This window comes from Loxodonta africana, chromosome 3 (assembly GCF_030014295.1).
Source record: "Loxodonta africana isolate mLoxAfr1 chromosome 3, mLoxAfr1.hap2, whole genome shotgun sequence".
In the NCBI taxonomy this organism is placed as follows: Eukaryota; Metazoa; Chordata; class Mammalia; order Proboscidea; family Elephantidae; genus Loxodonta; species Loxodonta africana.
Window position 1 is genome coordinate 58134367 of NC_087344.1, and position 27739 is coordinate 58162105.

Genomic DNA, 27739 nt, shown 5'->3' on the forward strand with positions numbered 1-27739 from the left:
AAGAAGCTTCCAGCCTGACCCACAGTCAGCCTCTCTAACTGCATGAGCCATTTCCTTGACACACACACACACTTTATCAGTTTTGCTTCTCTAGACAACCCAGCCTAAGACACCAGGTGTTAAGGAGAGTGTGGGAGTGGGAAGCCAGTGGTGGTAGCTATAAAAGTCAATACCCAAAAAAAAAAGTCAATAGAAGTGATATTTGCGTCCTGTATCTTGACTGTATCAATGTCAATATCTTGATTGTGACATTGTACTACAGCTTTGTGTAATGGTAATGATTGGGGGAAACTGGGTAAAGTACACGGGATCTCTGTATTATTTCTTACAACTGCATGTGAATCTACAATTATCTCAAAATAAAAAAGTTTAATTTAAAAAAGAAATGACACACAAAATGCAAGCTCAAATTTTTTATTAGATTTAAGACATAAAATTCACCAAATTAAAAAAAAAAAAAAACTTCTGCTGTTCTAAAGATACCATTTTTTTAAAATGAAAAGGCCAGCCAAAGACTGGAAGAAAATATTTAAATACACATATCCAGAGTATATAAATAACTCTTACACTTCAATAATAAGAAGACATACAACTTAATTAAAAATGGGCAAAATGCTGGAACCATCACTTTGTACAAGAATTGCGAGTAGCCAATTAGGACAACGACATCAGTCATCAGGGAAATGCAAATTAAAACCTTAATGAGACACTACTTCACAGCCACTAAACCAAAAAAATGAATAAATAAACCTGTTGCCAGCCAGTTGATCCCAACTCACACCCACTAGCATGGCTAAAATTAAAAAGACTGACAACACCAAGTGTTAACAAGAAAGTGGAACAACTGGAAAGTTCACATATTGCTAATGGGAATGCAAAAGGTGCACAAGCTTTGGAAAACTGCTTGGCAGTCACTCCTAGGTATTACCCAGGAGAAATGAAAGCATGTATTCATAAAAAGACTTGTACAGAAATGCTTGTAACAGCATTTTTTTTATAAGAGCCCCAAACTGGAAATAACCCAAATGCCCAACAACATGGAATGGAATATTACTCAGCAATAAAAAAAGAATGAAATATTGATACACACAAAGATATCAGTGAACCTCAAAAACATTCTAAGTGAAAGAACAGACAAAAAAGACTAACACAGGCTGTATTTTTCCATTTACATGAAATTCAAAAACAGGCAAAACTAACCTACAGTGACAGAAAGCAGGTCAGCAATTATGTGGGGCTGGTTGTGGGAGAAAGAGGTTAATTGCAACGGGGTAGAAAGTGGAAACCTGGTGGCACAGTGGTTAAGAAGTATGGCTGCTAACCAAAAGGTTGGCAGCTTGAATCCACCAGATACTCCTTGGAAACCCTATGGGGCAGTTCTACTCTGTCCTATAGGGCCGCTAGGAGTCGGGATCGACTGGAGGGCAATGGGTTACGGGTTTTTAGGAAAGTTTTGGGGGTTATGGAAATGTTCTATGTATTTTTTATTGTGGTGGTGGGTATGAACACTTGTCAAAATCATCACACTGTACCCGGAAACCCTGGTGGTGTAGGAGTTAAGTGCTATGGTTGCTAACCAAAAGGTTGGCAGTGCGAATCCACCACGTGCTCCTTGGAAACTCTGTGGGGCAGTTCTCTGTCCTGTAGGGTCATTATGACTCCAACCGAGTCCACCGCAATGGGTTTTTATGGATGGGTACCCAGAAAATGCGTACATTTCATTTCATATAAATTTTAGCTCTGTAATGCTGATTAAAGAAAGACAAATGCAGGTCCATATTTTTATTAGATTCAACGGACACAAAAGTACTCTGTCAACTTCCTATTAAAGGTTCTAAATGCTTACTCTAAATTTCTGTACTTAATTTTTCCTTCCCCATGGGTAAGGAACAATTTCCCCAACTGGCTGCAGCCAACTGGCCACACTTTGAGTAGCACCGCCCTACTCCACTTTGCCAGTTACTCGGTTGTCTAACAGGTATTGCCGCTGCCTCTCCTTCCCACTCTCTCTGGTTCTAGAGCTGGGGGGCTAGGGAAGGAGAGGTCCGGGAAGGAGTCTCCGTCACTGGGTCTTGAATACGGGCTTGCGCAACAGTCTCAGCACCCGGTAGGTGTTCAGGCCCGGCACGTCAAAGCCAGGGGACAGCCCGTTGGGGTCTAGGGGGTAGAAGTTGACTAGCTGCCCATGCTGGGCCTCGAGCGAGAGCCAAGCGTCCCCTAGCGGCAGCGCGCACGGGAACTCGCGGGCCACGTGCAGCTGGAAGACGCGGCCGCGCAGGTGGCGCAGCGCCAGCGTGCGGAACGCGGGCAGCACTAGCGCCTCGACGCGGGGCCCGAACTGGCGCAGGCGCAGCTCGCCCGCTGGCCCAGGCCGCACCTCGTAGAATGTCAGGTTGGCGAAGGTGAAGTAGCCGGAGAAGGGGCGTGCGCTGGGCGGCGGGGCCGGCCTGAGCTCGGCCTCCCGGAAGGCTCTTTCCAAAGCAGGCAGGAGCACGTCGTACGCCTGCGCCACAAGATCGGGCCCGGGTGGCCGCGGCCCGGCCAGCAGCAGCACGAGGCCCAGGCGCAGCGGGGGCACCAGGGAGAAGGTGGCGGCGTAGCCGTCCAGGTCGCCGTCCTTGCGCACCACGCTGTAGCCCAGCTGAGCGTGGAACTCCCACGGTGTGCCCGTCTCATTGGCGAAGTAGGCTCCGGGGCAGGCCAGTAGCGGCGCCAGCAGCGTCTTGGTGGCGTCTGGCCTCAGGAGCCGCTGGGGCGCGCTGCCCAGGAGCACCATAGCCAGCTTGGCCAGGTCGGCAGCGGTGGAGTACATCTGGCCCGACGGGCGGTACCAGCCTAGGTCGTACAGTGGCGCCGGCCGCCCGCTGCCATAGAAGCCAGCGGCCATGCGGACGCGCACAGAGGGCGTGAGGTCGAAGCCGGTGTCTGCCATCCCCAGGGGCTCCAGGAGGTTCTCTGAGACCCATCGCTGGTAGTCACCCTGGGCAGTGTGGGCTGCCAGGACATGGGCTAAGAGAGAGAAGGCCAGTGTGCTGTAATGGCACCTGCAAAGAGAATGGTGGAAACTGGGTTGTGGCTGAGATGACCGTCTCCAGACCTAAATAATCCCTCCCCACTGCTCAGACTGTCTGAAATGCCACCAGAGTTTTATTGGACTGGGTGGGTCTGGGAAGAAGCCTGATTCCCGGCATCCTAAATGGTCAGACCCAAAAGAGACTTGGGAGATCGTTGAATTCATCTCCCAATTCTACCCTTCCACCCAATGTCAGTTTGTGTAGTGTGTTTGTTGGCTTGTATGTTGCTGTGATACTGGAAGCTATACCACCTGCATTACAAATACCAGTAGGGTCACCCATGATGGATAGGTTTCAGCAGAGCTTCCAGACCATAACAGGTTAGGAAGAAAGGCCTGGCAATCTGCTTCCAGAAATTATCTAGTGAAAACTTTATGGATCACAACAGAACATTGTCCAATATAGTGCTGGAAGATAGTGGACCAGGTAATGTTTCATTCTGTGACACATAGGGTTGCCATGAGTTGCAGCCTACATACTTGATGACAACTAATGACAATTCTACACTTGGTAAATCTGAGGCCCAGAAGGGCAGGGAATTGTCCGGGGTCACACAGTAGGCTGAGGGAGAACCAGTTTCCACAAATGCACCTGGAAAGGTAAGATAAATCTTACAGTTCCTTTACACTGTACTATGATTTACTTTAAACCAGAAAAAACCAAACCCAGTGCCGTCGAGTCGATTCCGACCCATAGCGACCCTATAGGACAGAGTAGAACTGCCCCATACAGTTTCCAAGGAGCGCCAGGCAGATTTGAACTTAACCACTTAGCCAGTACACCACCAGGGTTTCCATTGATTTACTTTATTGAATGGCAAACTAGAGTGGTAGACTGTTTCGAGAAAAAAAATGATAACGATCATGTAGCTCAGAGATAGCAACTATAAGTCAGGATTCCACCCTTTTCTTCTTCCAGGCCTGTGGCAGACACCAATAGTAAAGAGACCTCCTTTCTTTCACAGGACAAATGCAGTTTCAGAATCTCTAAAATAGTGCCTTAGGAAGGCATGTGAATGGATGAAAATTCACAAATCCTATTAAGCATTCTTGAACTCTAGCCTAATCCCCTTATTTTGCAGATGAGAAGGTGAGGTGCAGAGGTTAAGTGCCTCACCCAAGGTCACACAGCAAGGTCCTGGTAGAGCTGGAAGGAGAACTCCAGTCAGCTGATGTCCACGCGATGCTCTTTCTCTGCGTTACCTGGATCCTTTCTTCTTAGGAAGGAAACCCTGGCGGTGTGGTGGTTAAGTGCTACAGCTGCTAACCAAAAGGTCAGCAGTTCAAATCCACCAGGTGCTCCTTGGAAACTATAGGGCAGTTCTACTCTGTCCTACAGGGTTGCTATGAGTCGGAATCGTGAGTTTGTTTTTTTGTTTTTTTTATTCCTTAAGACGAGTGGGACCTGAGGTTCAGCATTTGGAGAGGCAGAGAGGGTCAAGTTTGGAAAAGGGGCCCTGCTCAGGGAGCCGGGGGATCCTCTGCCCAACCCCACAGCCTGAGTTGCTCCCAGAGTTGGGCTTTTCTGAATGCCAGTGGTCACCCCAGCTACTCCCTAAGTCAATCAGTGCCCTGTTTATTTTCATCATGGCATTTGGCAAAATCCTTATTTTTCTTGTTGATGTTTTCACTTCTTTGTGTGTGTTTCCATCACAAGAAGGTAAACTCCACGAGGAGGGACCCGGTTGGATTTGTTCCCTGTGGTTTCTCAGTGTTTAGCACGTTCTGGGCCCCCAGTAGGTGTTCAGTAAATGTGATGTTAATGAATGGGAAGAATACAAGATTCAAACAGAACTGGATTTGAACTCCAGCTCTCCCCTGCCCTACTGGGCTGCCCCTCTCTGGGCCTCAGTCTTCCCAAGCTGTAGCATTGGGAGTTGTAGTCAGTGATCTCTGAGGTCTCTCCTGGCTCTGACCGTTGAGATGAGCTGAAGCAGGCTCTTTCCCAGCCAGGGTGTGTCTCCTGGGAAGTTTCTTAGTTTGTGGCAGAGGCTCAGGGCATATTCCTCACCTGGTTCCTGGGTCCGCCACCAGCACATCATCCTTGAGCAGGCTCAGGGCCTCCTGGGTGCTCCCCCTCCACAACAGAGAAGTAGAGCGAAGCCTTCTGGGCAGTCCTAGGAATGAGCAGTAGTCAGACCTGCTCGGTGAGACGTGGTGGTAATTTTGTTGAGGGTGGGATGATGGGTCTCTGTGTGCACTCCCTCCCTCATCTTCCAGTGGGGTTTTAAACCACTTTAAAAAATTTTTTAAACCTGCTGCGCACGGACTCCAATCCTGCCTCTTCCTCTTCCTGCCTACTTTTCACTGGGCAAGTCACTTAACCTCTCTGAATCCTGGTCTTCTCATCTGTAACCGGGGCTTTGAACCAGTTCTTCCTGGTTCAATCATGGGCAAGGAAGCAACACTGGAACAGACCCAAATTTTTTAAATTTGGGTGAACTGGAACCATAACCAGAACGAGAAAAATTACGGGTCAAAACCCTGCTAGAAACTTAATTTCTCTCTTGGAAAACAAGGGCGGCTTTGCATAGCAACCAAATCTCTCGCCTGTTTCAGATTTTGAGCAGAGCCAGCAACAGCCCGTTCCACCACTCTGAATGTGTGTCACTGTCCTCAGTCCAGGCAGTAATCCAGTCTCCCGCATCAGGCTCCTGAAAGGGCTCACTACACCTCTTCGGAGTCTCCCATTCCAGGGCTTCAACACATAATTTTTCCCATTCTGGTTATGGTTCTGGATCACCCAAATTTTTAAAATTCGGGTCTGTTCTGGTTTCGATTCATCAGCCATGACTGACCAGTTCCAAGCCCTGTCTGGGGGAAGTAATTCCTATACTATAACATAAGGCCGATGTAAGGACTATCGTTAACTGCTGTGAGCAGCCCCAACTCATGGCAACCCCAGGCACGATTGAACAAAACATTGCCTGGTCCTGCTCCATCCCCATGATTGGTTGTGACTGGACTCTTGTCAACCACAAGGTTTTCACTGGCTGGTTTTCAGAAGTAGATTGCCAGGCTTTTTTCCTAGTCCATCTTAGTCTAGAAGCTCCACTGGAACCTGTTCAGCGTCATAGTGAACACACAGGCCCCCACTGAGAGATGGGTGGTGGCTGCACCTGAGGGTGCAATGGCCAGGAATAGAGCTGGGTCTCTTACATGGAAGGTGAGAATTCTGCCACTGAACCACTAATTTGAGGATTAGATAAGATAAAATGCTTAGCATGGTGCCTGACATATAACTGCTTGATAAATAACTGCTATCGCCAACTATAGACATTAATTCTATAAACTTTTTGAGGTCAGTCCAAGCAGGTTTTGTGGAACTGGCTTCTCCAATCCCTTGGGAGTTTCTGTTTATTGGATGTGACAGGTACTGGGAGGATCATTGGATGAGGGTTCCTTTTATTCATTTGTTCAATAATAGTTTTTGAGTATTTTGTATCAGGATTTTGGCCTGAGCAGTTGGGGACATGATGTCCTAAGTCCTGGATTTAAGTTCTGACTCCAGCACTCTTGCTATATGACCCCAGACCATGTCATTAATTGACCTCTCCAAGCCTCTACTTGCTCATCTTTAACATTACTCGAGCACCTTCGGTGGTTCCCTGTGAGATGTTGCAAGACTTAATAAGAGAATGGATGAAAAGCGCCAGGAATGGGAGGAAAGCTCTAGGTCAGGGTGAGGTTCAATCATAAAAGACATTAAGAGCCTAGATCAGAGTTATTCAGGCAGCAATTTGCTCAGCAGGCCCTCTTGAGACTGAGGAGACATGTAGGGTGGATTTTGGGGGACGAGGAGGGGGTTGTATTTTTTTTTATTATTTTCATTGTACTTTAGATGACAGTTTACAGAACAAACTAGTCTCTCATTAAATAGTACACATATTTTATGACATTGATTAACCACCCCACAACACATCAACACTCTCCCTCGTCAACCTTAGGTTCCCTATTACCAGCTTTCCTGTCCCCTCCTGCCTTCTAGTCCTTGCCCCAGGGCTGGTGTGCCCCTTTAGTCTCATTTTGTATTATGGGCCTGTCCAATCTTTGGCTGAGGGGGGAACTTTAGGAGTGACTTCATTACTGAGCTGAAAGGGTATATGGGAGCCATACTCTCAGGGTTTCTCAAGTCTCTGTCAGGCTAGCAAGTCTGGTCTTTGTTTTTGAGTTAGAATTTTGTCCTACATTTTTCTCCAGCTCTGTCCAGGGCTCTCTATTGTGATCCCTGTCAGAGCAGTCAGTGGTGGTAGCTGGGCACCATCTAGTCGTACTGGACTCAATCTGGTGGAGGCCATGGTAGATGTGGTCCATTAGTCCTTTAGACTAATCTTTCGGGAGGAGGTTGTATTTATTTGATTTTTTTTTTTTCTTATATAATTGATTAGAGCCCAACCAACTAACCCAGTGCCGTCGAGTCCATTCCGACTCATAGCGACCCTATAGGACAGAGTAGAACTGCCCCATAGAGTTTCCAAGGAGCGCCTGGCGGATTCGAACTGCCGACCCTTTGGTTAACAACCGTAGCACTTAACCACTATGCCACCAGAGTTTCCATAATTGATTAGGGTATCCATTTACATGATTCAAATTTCCTAAGACACCAAAGAGTTCAATTCCCCTTCGTGGAGGCAACCCAGTGTTTTAAATCTCTTTAGTTTTCTTCCAAAGATACTTTATGCGATATAAACTAATACATATATTTACATATAATACACACATGTATCATACAATATGCACATTATACATATACATCCATATACATATGTATACAGTATATGTGTATATATTTATTCATATGCTATATTTATTCATAGGCTGTTGTAAACTTTTATTTCTACTTAACATTACATCTAATTCCATCTCAGTTCATAGCATTATTACTCTCTTTTTGGAGCTACATAGTGTTTGATTGTATAGCTGTGTCATAGTTTATTTAGCCACTCGTTGATGGGTATTTAGATTGTAAACTATTGCTATTACAAACAGTGCTGCAGTGAATAAATTTGCATGACCCTCCTACCACACATGTGGAAGTATGTCTGTAAAATAATTTCCTAGAAGTGAAACTACTGAGTCAAAGGATATATATTTTTTTATTGTGATTGTGATCGTGTGTGCCGTCAATTCAATTCTGACGTGTACCCATTGAACCCATTGCCATCAGGTTGCTTCTGACTCATAGTGACCCTGTAGGACACAGTAGAACTGCCCCATAGAGTTTCCAAGGAGCGCCTCGTGGGTTTGAACTGCCGACTTTTTGGTTAGCAGCCATAGCTCTTAACCACTGTGCCACCAGGGTTTCCAAACTCATAGTGACCCTATATGACAGGGTAGAACTGCCCCATAGGGTTTCCTAAACTGTAATCTTGACAGGCAACGCCCAGCGTTTTCTCCTGCGGAGCAGCTGGTGGGTTCAAACCACCAACCTTTTGTTAGCAGCCTAGCACTTTAAGTGTTGCGGCACTTTAAATTGTGGTAGATGTGTCCGATTGCCCTCCATACAGATTATACCAGTTTAAATTACTACCACTGATGTATTAAAAAAAAAAAAAAACTTTTGCCATCAAGTCAATTCCAACTCATAGCAACCCTGTAGGACAGAGTAGAGCTGCCCCATAGGATTTCCAAGGAGTGGCTGGTGAATTTGAACTGTCAACCTTTTGATCAGCAGCTGAGCTCTTAACCACTACACCACCAGGGCTCCACCCACTGATGGATAAGACAGCCTATTTCACCATAACCTCAGAAACTCTGCTTCTGTCATTTTGATCTTTGCCAATCTAATGGGGAAAACTGTGTCTTGGTGTAGTTTTAATCTGGATTTATTTTATTATGAGTGATGTTGAGCATCTTTTAATTTTTTTTAATATTCTTAAGAGCCATTTGTATTTCATTTTATGTGAACTATGTATTCTCATGTCCTTTGCCGTTTTCTGTTGTGTTGATGGTCTTTATATTGATTTGCAGGAGTTCTTTATATATTAAGGGAAATTAGGTCTTCATTGTAGAATTTCCTACTAATATTGACGTGTTGACCTGCTTTTGGTCTGTTAAGCAGATCTTGACCTGTCAGTCTGATTTCGACCTGCCAGCTGATCTCGATCTGCCTGCTTGATCTCAATTCCCAGTGTTCACTTCTGCTTTTACCTTCCCAGGTCTTTCTACTCTTGGTCCACCTCCCAAGCCTGGTGGGAAAGGAAGGTATGCTCAGTTTGGGAAGGGCAGAGAGTGCGCCCACCTTAGCTGGATGAGAACCTGCTCCTTAGAGCCCCCCACCTGAAATGGTTTGGGCTGGGCTAGATAAGTTCAGGGACTCTTACCTGAGAGCTGACTGGCCATCCTTCGGAGGGTGACAGGTGAAGGCCTTGGGGCTGGGCCAACCTCTTCTGGCTCATCCATCAGGGTCTGCTGTTTGGAGGCTGATACCATGTCCAGCGGGTTGTTAATGGTGAAAGTGCTGGCATACCGCTCCAGAGGGTCATCTAAAGAGGCTACAGTGCCTTCTTCCCACAGGCGGTACAGCATGAGAACTGGAAAGATCTTGGAGATGCCGGAGATCCTGTACAGTATGAGAGCAAGAGAGTACAGAGGGCCCCTACCACCCACCCTGTGCTCCCAGCCTCTAGTTTTCCAGGAAAGCACTGAATCCACCCTTATTCGGCGTCTCAGGTGGGAATTCACCAGCTTCTATAGTACTGCCTTTGGGATACTTGAGAACATACCAGAGGCAGTGGGGGTGGGGTGGATGGACATTTTTGAGCAATTATCCCCTGCCAGGCCCTTCACCAGACACTTCCCATTCTGGGACAGACCTGGGTATGAATTGCACGGGTGTGTCTCACCAGCTGGGTGGCCTTGGGCAAGTTACTAGGCCTTTCTGAGATTCCATTTTGTTATCTGTAAAATAGGGATAACTATACTTTTTTTTTATACCTGCTTCACAGGTTGCAGAATTGAATGAGATTGTTGAGGTAAGGTGCTTGCAACATACCTGGCAGTTAGGAAGTGCTCAGTAAGTGACAGCAAATACAATTGTTGGCCCCGTGCCTAGCACAGAGCAGGTGCAATGTAAATATGCTGGTTCCCTCTGGGCCTCCTGCAATCTCGCTAGCATCCGTGGGAGTGAATGTGTTCACTCAGCATTGTGAGTTTTGAAGATACTGTGGGCAGCACCCAGGAGGGGAGACCTCAAGCACAGGGCAGAACGTCCTGAGCTGCTTCCGGTTGTGCCACTGCTGCTGACTGATAGGGGACCTGGGGCAAGGACCTAGGAATTCTTTATAGCCCCTTTGTGATACATAATGGGTAAAGGGTACATGATGTGGCCTGTGTAATTTGGAAGATTGGGGTAAAGGGCTCTATTCCTTCCTAGCCTATTGCCCCTGTGGTATAAAATTGGGCACTGAGTGGTCCTCTCTGGACCTCAGTCTCCTCATCTGAAAGATTGTCAGGACTCAACAAAGGAACTTGGCAGCTTGAATGCCAGCTATGATTGTCTCTTAAGTCTCGCTGTCTCCTAGGTCCACCTCCTCTTCATCCCTCATCCCCTCCACAACACCCTGGAGGTTGCCCAGCTAACCGGTACATGGTGTACTCATTGGGGGGTCCAGAAGTGGGGTCTGAGCCGTTCTTCCTCCCATAGTTCCCCATCCAGAGCATGGTGTCATTGTGGATGACAACTGCAGACATGGCAGCCAGGCCTGGGGCAGACATTGCCTGGAGCAGGATCCTGTCCACCTTAGGGGAGACAAGTGGGAGGTTCAGGTGCAGTGAGAGACCCTACACTTCCCCTACTTGTCATTCACACACCCGCTACTCTCACAACCATACCCTATGGATAGCACAAGCCTTGCTCCCTCCATTTTCTCCCCTAGCTGGTAGAGTGGAGCCCAGTGAGCCCTCAGCCCCTCACCCTGGCTTCAACCAGAGCAGCTCCCTTTGAATCTGTTTTATACATAAGGCTTCTCCTAAGGTGTTTGTTTGGAAAAACATTTCCTTGGCCAAAAAAAAAAAAAAAAAGCGGGGTTGGGGGAAGGGATGTTAAAACAACTGATCCAGTCTAACCCTTGTCTGATTCCCTAGAAAACCTCCAGTAGGTCTAGTCTGACCCCTAGTGTTGGGGAATTCACTATTTATAAGCCTTCTTTGGACTTTTATTGAAAATATCTTAATATTTTTAACAATGAGATATAAGATGATAGTATCAGCTAAGGACATCTAGTGGCGTAATGGTTAAGAGATTGAGTGCTAACCGAAAGGTCGGCAGTTCGAACCCACCAGCCACTATGTAGGAGAAAAGACCTGGCAATCTGCTCTCGTAAAGATTTCAGCCTAAGAAACACTATGGGGCAGTTCTACTCTATCCTACGGGGTTGCTATAAGTCAGAATCAACTCAACGGCACACAACAACACCACCAATAATAGCTAGAATTTATTGGACATTTAGAATGTGCCAAAGCCAAAAACCAAACCAGTTGCCATTGAGGCGATTCCAACTCATGGCAACCTCATGTGTTGCAAAGTAGAGCTGCTCCATAGGGTTTTCAGGCTGTGACCTTTTAGAAGCAAATCACCAAGCTTGTCTTCCCAGAGATGCCTCTGGGTCATTCAAATCGCCAAGCTTTCAGTTAGTAGTTGAACACTTAACCATTTACACCACCCAGGAACTCTTAGGCCATGCCAGGCACAGTATAAGGTGATTTTAATATGTGGTCTTATTAACCCTTGTAATAAGCTGGAGCTCATTTCTCCCCATTTTACAGATGAGAAAATTGAGTCTATGATACATGAAGTGACTTGTCCAAGTGGCTAGTTGCTGGTGGAATCAGGATTAGAATCCTGGGCTGACTTTAGACCTTAGCTCTAAATTAACTACCAGACCACTTCACCGAGTGATTTTACAGACCCTGAACTGAGCTCTGGTTGCCTATAGTTTCCACTCCACCTCTCCAAGCCTCAGTTTCTGACTCTGTAGATCAAGATTAATAATAGTACCTCTCTCCTGTTGCTTTTGGGAAGATTCATGGGGTAATGCAAATAAGGAATTTTGCACAGCCACTGGCACCTAGTAGGTGCTCAACAGAAGGCAGCTATAGTTATTGCTTTTTTATTATTACCATGACCCCTCAGTGCCACCTAGCACCCTTCTCTCTCTGCTTGGTGAAAATTTTTCCAGTATCTGCAGGCAGTGGCCGTGTCTCTCTTCACTGGCCCCAGACAATGAGGACTATAGACTTACCCTTCCCTGTCTGGTCACTTGTTCCTCATGACAGTTTCGAGTCCCCCACATCAAACTGCTGCTCATACCCTTTTGATCCCATTGTCATTTTTATGTATCTCTTCTAAGGTGGGTTACCAAAGTCAGTGGTGTCTGACTGGTGCAGATTAGAGCTGGCTGACACCCCCCTCTAGTGTCATGCCATCTTGCAGTGGCATAAGTTGTGTGTGAGTGTGTGTGTGCGTACATGCTTAATCATATTGCAAGAGATTCTGTGATACCAGCTCTAGCATCCTCTCCTGTCTCATCTTTCCCCACCCTCACCTCTGGTCTAGCCAGACTGAACTACCTCAAAGTTCCACTGCTACCTCTGGGCCCTTGCACATGCTGTTCCCGCTGCCTGGAGCACATCCTCCCTTCTCCCACCTTCCACCACACACACATCATCTGGTTCTCTCCTACTTGTTCACAGCTCACCTTTGACACTGTTTCCTTCAGAAGCTTCCCCGACCCCAAGTCCAGTTCCTCTGTCCCCCACAGTCCCTAAATTTCCCTATTCTCGCTCTTACCCCTGTGCTATAAATATTGGTTATCTTGACTTTTCCCTTCACTTCCAGACTAATAGTTTCTTGAAGGCAGGACAGTATCCTCTTCCTGCCATATTCCCAGTGCCTAGCACAAAGTAGGTGCTGAAGAAATACATGTTGAATGAGTGAGTGAATGAATGAATGAAAGCCACTCTCCGTGCAGAGGAAGTGCCCTCCCCTTCACCACTCAGACCCAGCCCACATACCCAGTTCCCTCCTGGGTCATCACTGACCTTCTCCAGGGCCTCCTTCAAAACGGGCAGGGGGTGGACCAAGGGCACAGGCTCAGGGTGCCGGGGACACATCCTCACAGGGGCAGAGCTCACACCTGGCCCCAAAGAACCTAGAAGGAATGTGCTAAGTGGGGGACAGAGATCAGGGTACAAGTCCAGGGGTCAAGCTGAGGAGGAGGGGGAAGGTGACAGAAAAGGCCAAAGCCACCTCCCGGGGCCAGCCCTCCTTACCCTGCAACAGCCTTACTCAGGAGACATCAGGGTGCAGAGACCAGCTGTGGGCAACTGAGGGGAAAAGGGCAGAGTATGCCTGGGAGGTGAAGGGACAATCCCACCTTTGCCACCCACTGGTTAGCTTTCAAGATACCAATTAGGCCATAATTACTGGTGTGTAGGGTCACTGTGCTCCCTTCTTTCATATGACCAGCTTCCCACCTCCCTGTGGTCAGCAGACTTGACAAGGCCTGGCTCCTTGGGGCTGGCTCAGCCATATCTGTCTCTATGTCTCCCTCATCCTAATTCTATGTTTCTGGGTAGTGCCCCCACCCCAAAACTCATGTTCACACAGAACCTCAGAATGTGACTGTTATGAATTGAATTATGTCTCCCAAAAATATATGTGTTATAAATCCTAACCTCTATGCCTGTTGTTCCCCCACATGTCAGTTTGTCATACTGTGGGGGCTTGCGTGTTACTTTGATGCTGGAAGCTATGCCAGTGGTACTCAGATACCAGCAGGGTCACCCATGGAGGACAGGTTTCAGCTGAGCTTCCAGACTAAGACAGACTAGGAAGAAGGACCTGGCAGTCTACTTCTGAAAAGCATTACCCAATGAAAACCTTATGAATAGCAGCAGAACATTGTCTGATATAGTGCTGGAAGATGAGCCCCCGAGGTTGGAAGGCACTCAAAAGATGACTGAGGAAGAGCTGCCTCCTCAAAGTAGAGTCGACCTTAATGACGTGGATGGAGTAAAGCTTTCGGGACCTTCATTTGCTGATGTGGCATGATTCAAATGAGAAGAAACAGCTGCAAAAATCCATTAATAATCGGAACCTGTAATATATGAAGTATGAATCTAGGAAAATTGGAGATCGTCAAAAATGAAATGGAAAGCATAAACATCGATATCCTAGGCACTAGTGAGCTGAAATGGACTGGTATTGGCCATTTTGAATCAGACAATCACATAGTCTACTATGCTGGGAATGACAACTTGAAGAGGAATGGTGTTGCATTCATTGTCAAAAAGAACATTTTAAGATCTATCCTGAAGTACAACGCCATCAGTGATGGATAATATCCATATGTCTACAAGGAAGACCAGTTAATACGACTATTATTCAGATTTACACACCAACCGCTAGGGCCAAAGATGAAGAAATAGAAGATTTTTATCAGCTGCTGCAGTCTGAAATTGATTGAACATGCAATCAAGATATGTTGATAATTACTGGTGATAGGAATGCGGAAGTTGGAAACAAAGAAGAAGGATCAGTAGTTAGAAAATATGGCCTTGGTGATAGAAACAATGCCAGAGATCTAATGATAGAATTTTGTAAGAACAACAACTTCTTCATTGCAAATGCCTTCTTTGACCAACAAAAATGGCGACTATACACATGGACCTTGCCAGATGGAACACACAGAAATCAAATTGACTACCTCTGTGGAAAGAGATGATGGAAAAGCTCAATATCATCAGTCAGAACAAGGCCAGGGGCCGACTGTGGAACAGACCATCAATTGCTCATATGCAAGTTCAAGCTGAAACTGAAGAAAATCAGAGCAAGTCCACGAGAGCCAAAATACGACCTTGGGTATATCCCACCTGAATTTAGAGACCATCTCAAGAATAGATTTGACGCACTGAATGCTAGTGACCAAAGACCAGACGAGTTGTGGAATGACATCAAGGACATCATCCATGAAGAAAGCAAGAGGTCATTAAAAAGACAGGAAAGGAAGGAGGGGGCCAAGATGGCTGACTAGGTAGACACTACCTCGGATTCCTCTTGCAACAAAGACTCGGAAAAACAAGTGAATTGATCACATACATGACAATCTATGAACCCTGAACAACAAACACAGATTTAAAGAGTTGACCTGAGTGACAGAGACGGAGAGCAAATAACTACGGGGAAGCAGCAACTGTTTTCGGAGCCTGGAGCCAGCGTCCCAGTCAGGTAACCTTGGCGCTGGGCTTAGGACTGGGCGCAGGGGAGCTGAACACTGCATCCTGTGACAGCACAAACACGGGGCGCAGCCCTACCCCCCTGAACTGACCTCGGGAGGGGGCCCAGCCGGTCCACGCGGGCGGCGCGGCGACGCAGCTGGCGGGAGGAGAGGTCGCTGGGAGGCAGCGACTAGTTTTGGAGCCGGGAGTGTCGCGTCCCAGCCGGGGAACCTTGGCGCGGGGCTTTGGACTGAGCACAGGGGAGCTGAGCACGGCATCCTGTGAAAGTGCAAACATGGGGCGCAGTCCTACCTCCCTGAACTGACCCCGGGAGGGGGCCCAGCCGGTCCACGCGGGCGGCGCGGCGACATGGCTGGTGGGAGGAGAAGTCCCCGGGAGGCAGTGACTGGTTTTGGAGCTGGGAGTGCAGCGTCCCAGCCGGGGAACCTTGGCGCCGGGCTTTGGACTGGGCATAGGGAAGCTGTTGTTGACTGGGCATAGGAAGCATCCTGTCACGGCCCAAACACGGGGCGCAGACCTACCCCCCTGAACTGACCCCAGGAGGGGGCCCAGCCGGTCCACGCAGGCGCAGCAATGCGGCTGGCGGGAGGAGAAGTCCCCAGGAGGCAGTGACTGATTTTGGAGCTGGGAGTGCAGCGTCCCAGCCGGGGAACCTTGACGCTGGGCTTTGGACTGGCGGCGGAGGAACTGACCACAGCTTCTGTGGGCCAGACCCTTGGGGGCAATCTCTACACAGCCAGCACACACAGGCAACACGCCCCTCGGGAATCTCAGCTAAAAGAGTCATCCCAAGCAAGATAAGCAACTTTGGCTATATTCCGGGGTGCTACTCTCTCCTGTTTTTCTGAACCCTCCCCTCCCCTTCCCAGGCGGCTTCATTAACATTGGAATTTCCTGAGCCAGAGGGAGAACGGCTCCGGCTCCGTGGCTTTTCTTTTCCCTTTTTTTTTTTTTTTGTCTTTTCCTAACCCATTCTTCCGGCCTGAGAGAAGCAACCACAAAAAACCCAGGGACCAAAAATCCTTCCCTAATTGGACTAAAAACACAGAACCAGCTCCAGCCAAGCATATATGATCCATACCTGGGCTTTCATCCCTACAGCGAACAAGGTGGCTATTATAATGCAAAGGCATTTCTGATACGGATCTGACTCCATTTTTTTTTTAGTGGATTTACTGGAAAAACAAGTTTCCCAGTATGATATCTCTGCTTATTCAACAGAGCCCTAACTGACCCACAACAGGGAACTGAGGGCTGAAGCTCCCCCCAGACCACCTAGCCTCTTGCCTTAGGGGTCTAAGGAGGGTGACACCTACCAATCTGTAGAGGTACTTGCATTGGGAGCCTAAGGTACAGCTGCAGAGCCCTCCCACCAAGGTGCTTTAGGAATAGAGACACACCTACCTCACTGACACTTGGGAGAAGCCTGTCAGCATCCTGCCCCCCCTGGAGTGTGAACCCCAGCTGCTAATAGAATCTGGTGCACACAACTATCACCACCACTTCTCAAGGTGAATATGTGTTAGGGTGCAGCACACACTTGACCCAAAATCAGATTCTACTCAAGAATAGTGAATAGACTCAAGCATATATATCTGGCAACAGCCCAAACCAGCTGGTAATAGGTCATAAGTAAGTCAAGGGCTACAACAATCAAGACAGCACAATCTAGTAGCCCATCCACGTATACTGAAAGAAAACAAAACAAGATAAGACTCAGTGAGCAAATATAGAATAAATCACTACAGTATCTTAGTGATGGCTCGGAGATAGCAGTCGCTATCAAACCACATAAAGACGCAGACCATGACAGCTTCTACAACCCCCCAAACAAAAGAATCAAAATCTTTCCCAAATGAAGATACAATCCTGGAATTATCAGATACAGAATATAAAAAACTAATTTACAGAATGCTTCAAGATATCAGGGATGACCTCAGAAATGAAATAAGGCAAACTGCAGAAAAAGCCAAGGAACACACTGATAAAATAGTTGAAGAACTCAAAAAGATTATTCAAGAACATAGTGGAAAAATTAATAAGTTGCAAGAATCCATAGAGAGCATGTAGAAATACAAAAGATTAACAATAAAATTACAGAATTAGACAATGCAATAGGAAGTCAGAGGAGCAGACTCGAGCAATTAGAATGCAGACTGGGAAATCTGGAGGACCAGGGAATTAACACCAACATAGCTGAAAAAAATCAGATAAAAGAATTAAAAAAAATGAAGAAGCCCTAAGAATCATGTGGGACTCTATCAAGAAGGCTAACTTGCGAGTGATTGGAGTCCCAGAAGAGGGAGGGAGGACAGAAAACACAGAGAGAATAGTTGAAGATCTGCTGACAGAAAACTTCCCTGACATCATGAAAGACGAAAGGATATCTATCCAAGATGCTCATCGAACCCCATTTAAGATTGATCCAAAAAGAAAAACACCAAGACATATTATCATCAAACTTGCCAAAACCAAAGATAAAGAGAAAATTTTAAAAGCAGCCAGGGATAAAAGAAAGGTCTCCTTCAAGGGAGAATCAATAAGAATAAGTTCAGACTACTCAGCAGAAACCATGCAGGCAAGAAGGCAATGGGATGACATATACAGAGCACTGAAGGAGAAAAACTGCTAGCCAAGGATCATATATCCAGCAAAACTCTCTCTGAAATATGAAGGTGAAATTAAGATATTTACAGATAAACACAAGCTTAGAGAATTTGCAAAAACCAAACCAAAGCTACAAGAAATACTAAAGGAAATTGGTCAGAAAACCAATAATATCAGATACCAGCACAACACAAGGTCACAGAACAGAACATCCTGATATCAACTCAAATAGGGAAATCACAAAAACAAATTAGGATTAATTTTAAAAAGAAAAAAATGCTCAAAACGGAATCATTGAAGTCAATATGTAAAAGATCACAATAATCAAAAAGAGGGACTAAATACAGGTGGCATAGAACTGCCATATGGAGAGGGATACAAGGTGATATAGGACAATACAAGTTAGGTTTTTACTTAGAAAAAATAGGGGTAAATATTAAGGTAACCACAAAGAGGTATAACAACTCCATAACTCAAAATAAAAACCAAGAAAAACGTAACGACTCAGCAAACATAAAGTCAAATACAATGAAAATGAGGATCTCACAATTTACAAAGAAAAAAGTCTCTTCACAAAAAAGTAAGTGGAAAAATGAAATTGTCAACAACACACACAAAAAGGCATCAAAATGACAACACTAAACACTTATCTATAATTACGCTGAATGTAAATGGATTAAATGCACCAATAAAGAGACAGAGAGTCTCAGACTGGATAAAGAAACACTATCCGTCTATATGCTGCCTACAAGAGACACATCTTAGACTTAGAGACACAAACAAACTAAAACTCAAAGGATGGAAAAAAAATATATCAAGCAAACAATAAGCAAAAAAGAAGAGGAGTAGCAATATTAATTTCTGACAAAATAGACTTTAAACTTAAATCCACCACAAAGGATAAAGAAGGACACTACATAATGATAAAAGGGACAATTGACCAGGAAGATATAACCATATTAAATATTTATGCACCCAATGACAGGGCTGCAAGATACATAAATCAAATTTTAACAGAACTGAAAAGTGAGATAGACACCTCCACAATTATAGTAGGAGACTTCAACACACCACTTTCGGAGAAGGATGGGACATCCAGTAAGAAGCTCAATAGAGACACGGAAGACCTAATTACAACAATCAACCAACTTGACCTCATTGACTTATACAGAACTCTCCACCCAACTGCTGCAAAGTATACTTTTTTTTCTAGCACACATGGAACATTCTCTAGAATAGACCACATATTAGGTCATAAAACAAACCTTTGCAGAATCCAAAACATCGAAATATTACAAAGCATCTTCTCAGACCACAAGGCCATAAAAGTGGAAATCAATAACAGAAAAATTAGGGAAAAGAAATCAAATACTTGGAAACTGAACAATACCCTCCTGAAAAAAGACTGGGTTATAGAAGACATTAAGGAGGGAATAAGGAAATTCATAGAAAGCAACGAGAATGAAAATACTTCCTATCAAAATCTCTGGGACACAGCAAAAGCAGTGCTCAGAGGCCAATTTATATCGATAAATGCACACATACAAAAAGAAGAAAGAGCCAAAATCAGAGAACTGTCCCTACAACTTGAACAAATAGAAAGTGAGCAACAAAAGAATCCATCAGGCACCAGAAGAAAACAAATAATAAAAATTAGAGCTGAACTAAATGAATTAGAGAACAGAAAAACAATTGAAAGAATTAACAAAGCCAAAAGCTGCTTCTTTGAAAAAATTAACAAAATTGATAAACCACTGGCCAGGCTGACTAAAGAAATACAGGAAAGGAATCAAATAACCCGAATAAGAAACGAGAAGGGCCACATCACAAGAGACCCAACTGAAATTAAAAGAATCATATCAGATTATTACGAAAAATTGTACTCTAACAAATTTGCAAACCTAGAAGAAATGGATGAATTCCTGGAAAAACACTACCTACCTAAACTAACACAATCACAAGTAGAACAACTAAATAGACCCATAGCAAAAAAAGAGATTGAAACGGTAATCAAAAAAACTCCCAACAAAAAAAAGCCCTGGCCCGGATGGCTATACTGCAGAGTTCTACCAAACTCAGAGAAGAGTTAACACCACTACTACTAAAGGTATTTCAAAGCATAGAAAATGACGGAATACTACCTAACTCATTCTATGAAGCCACCATCTCCCTGATACCAAAACCAGGTAAAGACATTACAAAAACAGAAAATTACAGACCTATATCCCTCATGAACATAGATGCAAAAATCCTAAACAAAATTCTAGCCAATAGAATTCAACAACATATCAAAAAAATAATTCACCACGACCGAGTGGGATTTCTACCAGGTATGCAAGGCTGGTTTAATATTAGAAAAGCCATTAATGTAATCCACCATATAAATAAAACAAAAGACAAAAACCACATGATCTTATCAATTGATGCAGAAAAGGCATTTGACAAAGTCCAACACCCATTTATGGTAAAAACTCTCAACAAAATAGGAATTGAAGGAAAATTCCTCAGCATAATAAAGGGCATCTATACAAAGCCAACAGCCAACATCACTCTAAATGGAGAGAGCCTGAAAGCATTTCCCTTGAGAATGGGAACCAGACAAGGATGCCCTTTATCACAGCTCTTTTTCAACATCGTGCTAGAAGTCCTAGCCACAGCAATTAGGCTAGACAAAGAAATAAAGGACATCCGGATTCGCAAGGAGGAAGTAAAATTATCTCTATTTGCAGGTGACATGATCTTATACACAGAAAACCCTAAGGAATCCTGCAGAAAACTACTGAAACTAATAGAAGAGTTTGGCAGAGTCTCAGGTTATAAGATAAACATACAAAAATCACTTGGATTCCTCTACATCAACAAAAAGAACATTGAAGAGGAAATAACCAAATCAATACCATTCACAGTAGCCCCCAAGAAGATAAAATACTTAGGAATAAATCTTACCAAAGATGTAAAAGACCTATACAAAGAAAACTACAAAGCACTACTACAAGAAATTACAAAGGACATACTTAAGTGGAAAAACATACCTTGCTCATGGATAGGAAGACTTAACATAGTTAAAATGTCTATTCTACCAAAAGCCATCTATACATACAATGCACTTCCGATCCAAATTCCAATGTCATTTTTTAATGTGATAGAGAACAAATCACCAGCTTCATATGGAAGGGAAAGAAGCCTCGGATAAGAAAGCATTACTGAAAAAGAAGAAGAAAGTGGGAGACCTCACTCTACCTGATTTCAGAAGCTATTCTACAGCCACAGTAGTCAAAACAGCCTGGTACTGGTACAACAACAGGCACATAGACCAATGGAACAGAATTGAGAACCCAGATATAAATCCATCCGCATATGAGCAGCTGATATTTGACAAAGGCCCAGTGTCAGTTAATTGGGGAAAAGATAGTCTTTTTAACAAACAGTGCTGGCATAACTGGATATCCATTTGCAAAAAAATGAAACAGGACCCATACCTCACACCATGCACAAAAACTAACTCCAAGTGGATCAAAGACCTAAACATAAAGACTAAAACGATAAAGATCATGGAAGAAAAAATAGGGACAACCTTAGGAGCCCTAATGTAAGGCATAAACAGAATACAAAACATTACCAAAAATGACGAAGAGAAACCAGATAACTGGGAGCTCCTAAAAATCAAACACCTATGCTCATTCAAAGACTTCACCAAAAGAGTAAAAAGACCACCTACAGACTGGGAAAGAATTTTCAGCTATGACATCTCAGACCAGCGCCTAATCTCTAAAATCTACATGATTCTGTCAAAACTCACCCACAAAAAGACAAACAACCCAATCAAGAAGTGGGCAAAGGATATGAACACACACTTCACTAAAGAAGATATTCAGGCAGCTAACAGATACATGAGAAAATGCTCTCGATCGTTAGCCATTAGACAAATGCAAATTGAAACTACGATGAGATTTCATCTCACTCCAACAAGGCTGGCATTAATCCAAAAAACACAAAATAATAAATGTTGGAGAGGCTGCGGAGAGATTGGAACTCTTATACAATGGAGTACTACGCATCGATAAAGAACAGTGATGAATCTGTGAAACATTTCATAACATGGAGGAACCTGGAAGACATTATGCTGAGTGAAATTAGTCAGAGGCAAAAGGACAAATATTGTATAAGACCACTATTATAAGATCTTGAGAAACAGTATAAACTGAGAAGAACACATACTTTTGTGGTTACGAAGGGGGGAGGGAGGGAGGGTGGGCGAGGGTTTTTTACTGATTAGTTAGTAGATAAGAACTGCTTTAGGTGAAGGGAAGGACAATACTCAATACATGAAAGGTCAGCTCAACTGGACTGGACCAAAAGCAAAGAAGTTTCCGGGATAAAATGAATGCTTCAAAGGTCAGCGGAGCAAGGGTGGGGATTTGGGGACCATGGTTTAAGGGGACTTCTAAGTCAATTGGCAAAATAATTCTATTATGAAAACATTCTGCATCCCACTTTGTAATGTGGCGTCTGGGGTCTTAAATGCTAACAAACGGCCATCTAAGATGCATCAATTGGTCTCAACCCACCTGGAGCAAAGGAGAATGAAGAACACCAAGGTCACACGATAACTAAGAGCCCAAGAGACAGAAAGGACCACATGAACCAGAGACCTACATCGTCCTGAGACCAGAAGAACTAGTTGGTGCCCGGCCACAACCGATGACTGCCCTGACAGGGAGCACAACAGAGAACCCCTGAGGGAGCAGGAGATCAGTGGGATGCAGACCCCAAATTCTCACAAAAAGACCACACTTAATGGTCTGACTGAGACTAGAGGAATCCCGGTGGTCATCGTCCCCAAATCTTCTGTTGGCCCAGGACAGGAACCATCACCGAAGACAACTCATCAGACATGAAAGGGACTGGACAGTGGGTAGGAGAGAGTTGCTGATGAAGAGTGAGCTAATGATATCAGGTGGACACTTGAGACTGTGTTGGCATCTCCTGTCTGGAAGGGGGATGGGAGGATAGAGAGAGTTGGAAGCTGGCAAAATTGTCACGAAAGGAGAGACTGGAAGGGCTGACTCATTAGAGGGAGAGCAAGTGGGAGTATGGAGTAAGGTGTATATAAACTTATATGTGACAGACTGACTTGATTTGTAAAAGTTCACTTGAAGCTCAATAAAAGTTAAAAAAAAAAAAAAGACAGGAAAGAAAGAAAAGACGAAGATGGATGTCAGAGGAGACTCTTAAACTTGCTCTCGAAAGTTGAGCAGCTAAAGCAAAAGGAAGAATTGATGAAGTAAAAGAACTGAACAGATGATTTCAAAGGGCGGCTCAAGAAGACAAAGTATTATAATGACGTGCAAAGAGCTGGAGACGGAAAACCAAAAGGGAAGAACACACTCAGCGTTTCTCAAGCTGAAAGAATTGAAGAAAAAATTCAAGCCCCGAGTTGGAATAGTGAAGGATTCTATGGGAAAAATATTAAATGACACAGGAAGCATCAAAAGAAGGAATACACAGAGTCATTATACCAAAAAGAATTAGTTGATGTTCAACCATTTCAAGAGGTAGCATATGATCAGGAACCAATGGTACTGAAGAAAGAAGTCCAAGCTGCTCTGAAGGCATTGGTGAAAAAAAAGGCTCCAGGAATTGATGGAATATCAATTGAGACGTTTGAACAAACAGATGCAGCACTAGAGGTGCTCACTTGTCTATGCCAAGAAATATGGAAGACAGCTTCCTGGCCAACTGATTGAAAGAGATCCATATTTATCCCTATTCCCAAGAAAGGTGATCCAATCGAATGTGGAACTTATAGAACAGTATCATTAATATCACATGCAAGCAAAAATTTGCTGAAGATAATTCAAAAACAGCTGCAGCAGTATATCGACAGGGAACTGCCAGAAATTCAGGCCAGTTTCAGAAGAGGATGTGGAACCAGGGATATCATTGCTAATGTCAGATGGATCCTGGCTGAAAGCAGAGAATACCAGAAGGATGTCTACCTGTGTTTTATTGACTATGCAAAGGCATTTGACTGTGTGGATCATAACAAATTACGGATAACATTGCGAAGAATGGGAATTCCAGAGCACTTAATTGTGCCCATGAGGAGCCTTTACATAGATCAAGAGGCAGTTGTTCAGACCAAATAAGGGGATACTGATTGGTTTAAAGTCAGGAAAGGTGTGCGTCAGGGTTGTATCCTTTCACCATACCTATTCAATCTGTATGTTGAGCAAATAATCCGAGAAGCTGGAGTATATGAAGAAGAACAGGGCATCAGGATTGGAGGAAGACTCATTAACAACCTGTGTTGTGCAGATGACACAACCTTGCTTGCTGAAAGTGAAAAGGACTTGAAGCACTTATTAATGAAGACCAAAGACCACAGCCTTCAGTATGGATTGCACCTCAACATAAAGAAAACAAAAATCCTCACAACTGGACCAGTGAGCAACACCATGATAAATGGAGAAAAGATTGAAGTTGTCAAGAATTTCATTTTACTTGGATCCACAATCAACAGCCATGGAAGCAGCAGTCAAGAATTCAAAAGATGCATTACATTGGGTAAATCTGCTGTAAAGGACCTCTTTAAAGTGTTGAAAAGCAAAGATGTCACCTTGAAGACTAAGGTGCGCCTGACCCAAGCCATGGTATTTTCAGTCGCATCATATGCATGTGAAAGCTGGACAATGAATAAGGAAGACCGAAGAAGAATGGACACCTTTGAATTGTGGTGTTGGCAAAGAATATTGACTATACCATGGACTACCAAAAGAACGAACAAATCTGTATTGGAAGAGGTACAACCAGAATGCTCCTTAGAAGCAAGGATGGGGAGACTGCACCTTATGTACTTTGGACGTGTTGTCAGGAGGGATCAGTCCCTGGAGAAGGACATCATGCTTGGCAAAGTAGAGTGTCAGCGGAAAAGAGGAAGACCCTCAAAGAGGTGGACTGACACAGTGGTACAACAATGAGCTCAAGCATAACAATGATTGTAAGGATGGCGCAGGACCGGGCAGTGTTTCATTCTGTTGTGCGTAGGGTCACTATGAGTCAGAGCCGACTCAACGGCACCTAACAACAACAACAATGTTGTTGTTGGGTGCTATCAAGTCGTCTTTTGACTCATAGCAACCCCGTGAGAAGAGAAGAGCTGCCCCATAGGATTTTCTAGGCTATAATCTTCACAGCAGGAAAAAGACCTGGCAATCTGATATTGTAAAGAAAACAGCCTAGAAACCCCTATGGAGCAGTTCTACTCTGTCACGTAGGGTCACTATGAGTTGAAATCGATTTGATGGCACCCAACAACAAGAACAATCTTTATGAGAGCAGATCACCAAATCTTTCTCCCAAATAGATAACTGATACGGTCCCAAACAGGAAAACTGCAAACTTTATGGAAGAATTCTCAACAATTCCATGACATGGGTTTAAGAATTGATTCCATTCAGCTCGAGCCTAAGTTTTGCTCAGCCTAGGAGTCAGGTGGAACAGGATGTCTACAGCCATGCTTCTCTAACTTTCATGTGCACACACATGAAAAATCACCTGGGAATATATATATATATATATATATATATATGTAGGAATGGGGAGAGGCACTGTCCCTGCTTCAGCAGAGACCTGGGGACTCTGGTCTCTCCAGGATCACCGCCCATTGGCGGCCCCAAGGGTTGCTCTAGCAACAGAGGGCCTGGTGGACATCCCCAGCCATGTGGCTCCTTGCGTGGCTTTGAGCAGCATAGGACGAAGTTGTTGCTGTTAAGTGCCATGAAGTTGATTTTGATTCATAGCGACCCCATGTGACAGAGTTGAGCTGCCCCATATTCAGCCTATTTGAGCCTCAGTTACTCCTTGTGTAAAATGAGAGCAATTGTGGGCAGTGATGAGAATGAAAAGAAACGGTGCGTGTAACGTGCCAGACTTCAGATGGTGTCCAGGGAATGGTTCAGAGATAGGTCTTCTTGGCTGTAATCTTTACAGGAGCAGATCACCAGGTCTTTGTCCTGTGGAACTCCTGGGTGCATTCTAACTGCCAACCTTTTAGTTAGCAGCTGAGCGCTTAACTGTTGTACCACCAGGGCTCCTTCCAGAAAGGAAAGACTCCAGGAAATGACAGCTGCTGTCAGTGGACTCTTGTGTGATGTCTTCTGGGGCTATTGTATGTAGTGTGTGAAGCGAGGAGTCTTTGAAGGGAGGTTTGGCCAGAAGATCCTACTATGCGGGCTGAAGGCAGAGCCAGAGAAATATTGTTTGCACTTCTGTTGTGACCCTGAGTTTTATTTCTAGGCTGAGCAGCTTAAGGAAACCCCAGTGATATTAGAATTCTCATTTCATACACAAGGGTATCAAGACTGTGATGCACAGTTAGTGAGAGTTGGAGCCAGGAAGGAGGCCAGGCTTCTGAAATGGTCCTCTCTACTCCCTGGGATCAGGGGTGGCAGTTTGAAGCCCAGGAGGACCTACAGGAGTGGGGAGAAACTCACCAGCCTTCAGCTTGGGGAGGTGATACTGCCACAGGAAACAGCCAGTCATGACCACTGAGAGCAGGAAGAAGAAGCTGTAGGAGGCTGGGAAGAGCCACTTCTTATGTGCTTTCAGCAGCCTGGGCTGCCAGCCAACCTGGAGCAGAAGGACATAGGGCATGGACCCCAACAGCAGACAGCAGAGGGAAGAGAGAGAAGGACCCTTACCTTGTCCCCTCATATGTCCCATGCCTCAGGTTTGCCCAGACATTCATGAGAGTCCACAAGCCTTTAGATAAATGTTACACCTGTGAACTCCTTTCAACAGCTCTGCCGTGCACGTACACCCACACCCCTGTGCCTTTGCAGAGCCTGTACCCTCTGCTTAGCATGCCCTTTCCTCTCCTATGTACTCAGTAAAATCTCTTAAGACCAGCTGAAATGCCACCTTATCCGTAAGCCTTCCCCAACTGTCCTCACCCATGTCCCCTCCCATGACATTTGGAACAAGCCTCCAAAACCAAAAGCAACATAAAACAGTTGCTCATAGCAACCCCATGTTTTGCAGAGTAAAACTTTGAAATATATCAAGTGCTCCATAGGATTTTTAAGGCTGTGACCTTTAGGAAGCATCTCCAGGCCTTTCTTCCAAGGCACCTCTGGAGTATTAGTCAAATATTGCATTAACTGATCCTTCCCTACTCCTTTCTCAATGACTCTTCTTCCACCTCTGTCCCACAAACATCTTTTCTCCTCATCTTTCCTTACTGTGTGATTACACACACAATTCCTAGGTGACAAATTACCAAATCAAAAATGAAAGAGGGAACATCACTACAGATCCTACAGGTAATATCAGCTTTATGTCAGTACATTTAAATGAAACACGCAAATTCCTTGAAAGACACAATCCCCAAATTTCTCACGCACAACGATACCACTCACATACTAAAGATTTCCAGTTTTCTAGCTTCTGCCCAAAGTCCCTGGGTGGTGCAAACCGTTTGCACTCAACTGTTAACTAAAAGGTTGGGGATTTGAATCCACCCAGCAGCACCACAGAAAAGCCTGGCAATCTACTTCCATAAAGATTACAGCCAAAATTTAAGACTTTGGGGATGATGTGATGGGGTGAATGTGTTTTGCATGTGGCAAGGGCATGAATTTGGGAGGCGCAAAGGGTAGAATGTTACAGGTTAAATTATGTCCCCCAGAAATATGTGTTGTAAATCTTAACCTCTGTGCCTCTGGTTATAATCCCATTTAGGAATGGGTTGTCTTTGTTATGTTAATGAGGCAGGACTAGTGTAGGGTGTGTCTTGAGTCAATCTCTTTTGAGATACAA

The 27739-nt window shown here is 44.7% G+C and overlaps 1 protein-coding gene across 1 annotated transcript; it reads right to left on the minus strand.

Annotated features, from left to right (window-relative positions):
• Positions 1 to 2062: 2062 nt before the first annotated feature.
• On the minus strand, positions 2063 to 27347 carry LACTBL1 (lactamase beta like 1). The gene is made up of 6 exons (XM_003415234.4): positions 26416 to 27347; positions 13115 to 13224; positions 10656 to 10813; positions 9397 to 9635; positions 5085 to 5190; positions 2063 to 3044 (listed from the first exon to the last, which is right to left on the minus strand). Exons 1-6 carry the CDS (start codon positions 26642 to 26644, stop codon positions 2063 to 2065), a joined length of 1824 nt encoding a protein of 607 aa, XP_003415282.3. The 5' UTR covers positions 26645 to 27347.
• Positions 27348 to 27739: the final 392 nt, after the last annotated feature.

What these genes read in the sequence shown, in the direction of transcription:
- LACTBL1 (XM_003415234.4), bottom strand. Translation starts at nt 26,644, where the DNA reads ATGGGACATATGAGGGGACAAGGTAAGGGTCCTTCTCTCTCTTCCCTC. An exon ending in GATGGCCAGTCAGCTCTCAG is followed by an intron (nt 5,191 to 9,396) that starts GTAAGAGTCCCT and finishes GCTCATTCCTAG; the next exon opens with GACTGCCCAGAAGGCTTCGC. An exon ending in GTGGCGGACCCAGGAACCAG is followed by an intron (nt 3,045 to 5,084) that starts GTGAGGAATATG and finishes TTCTCTTTGCAG; the next exon opens with GTGCCATTACAGCACACTGG.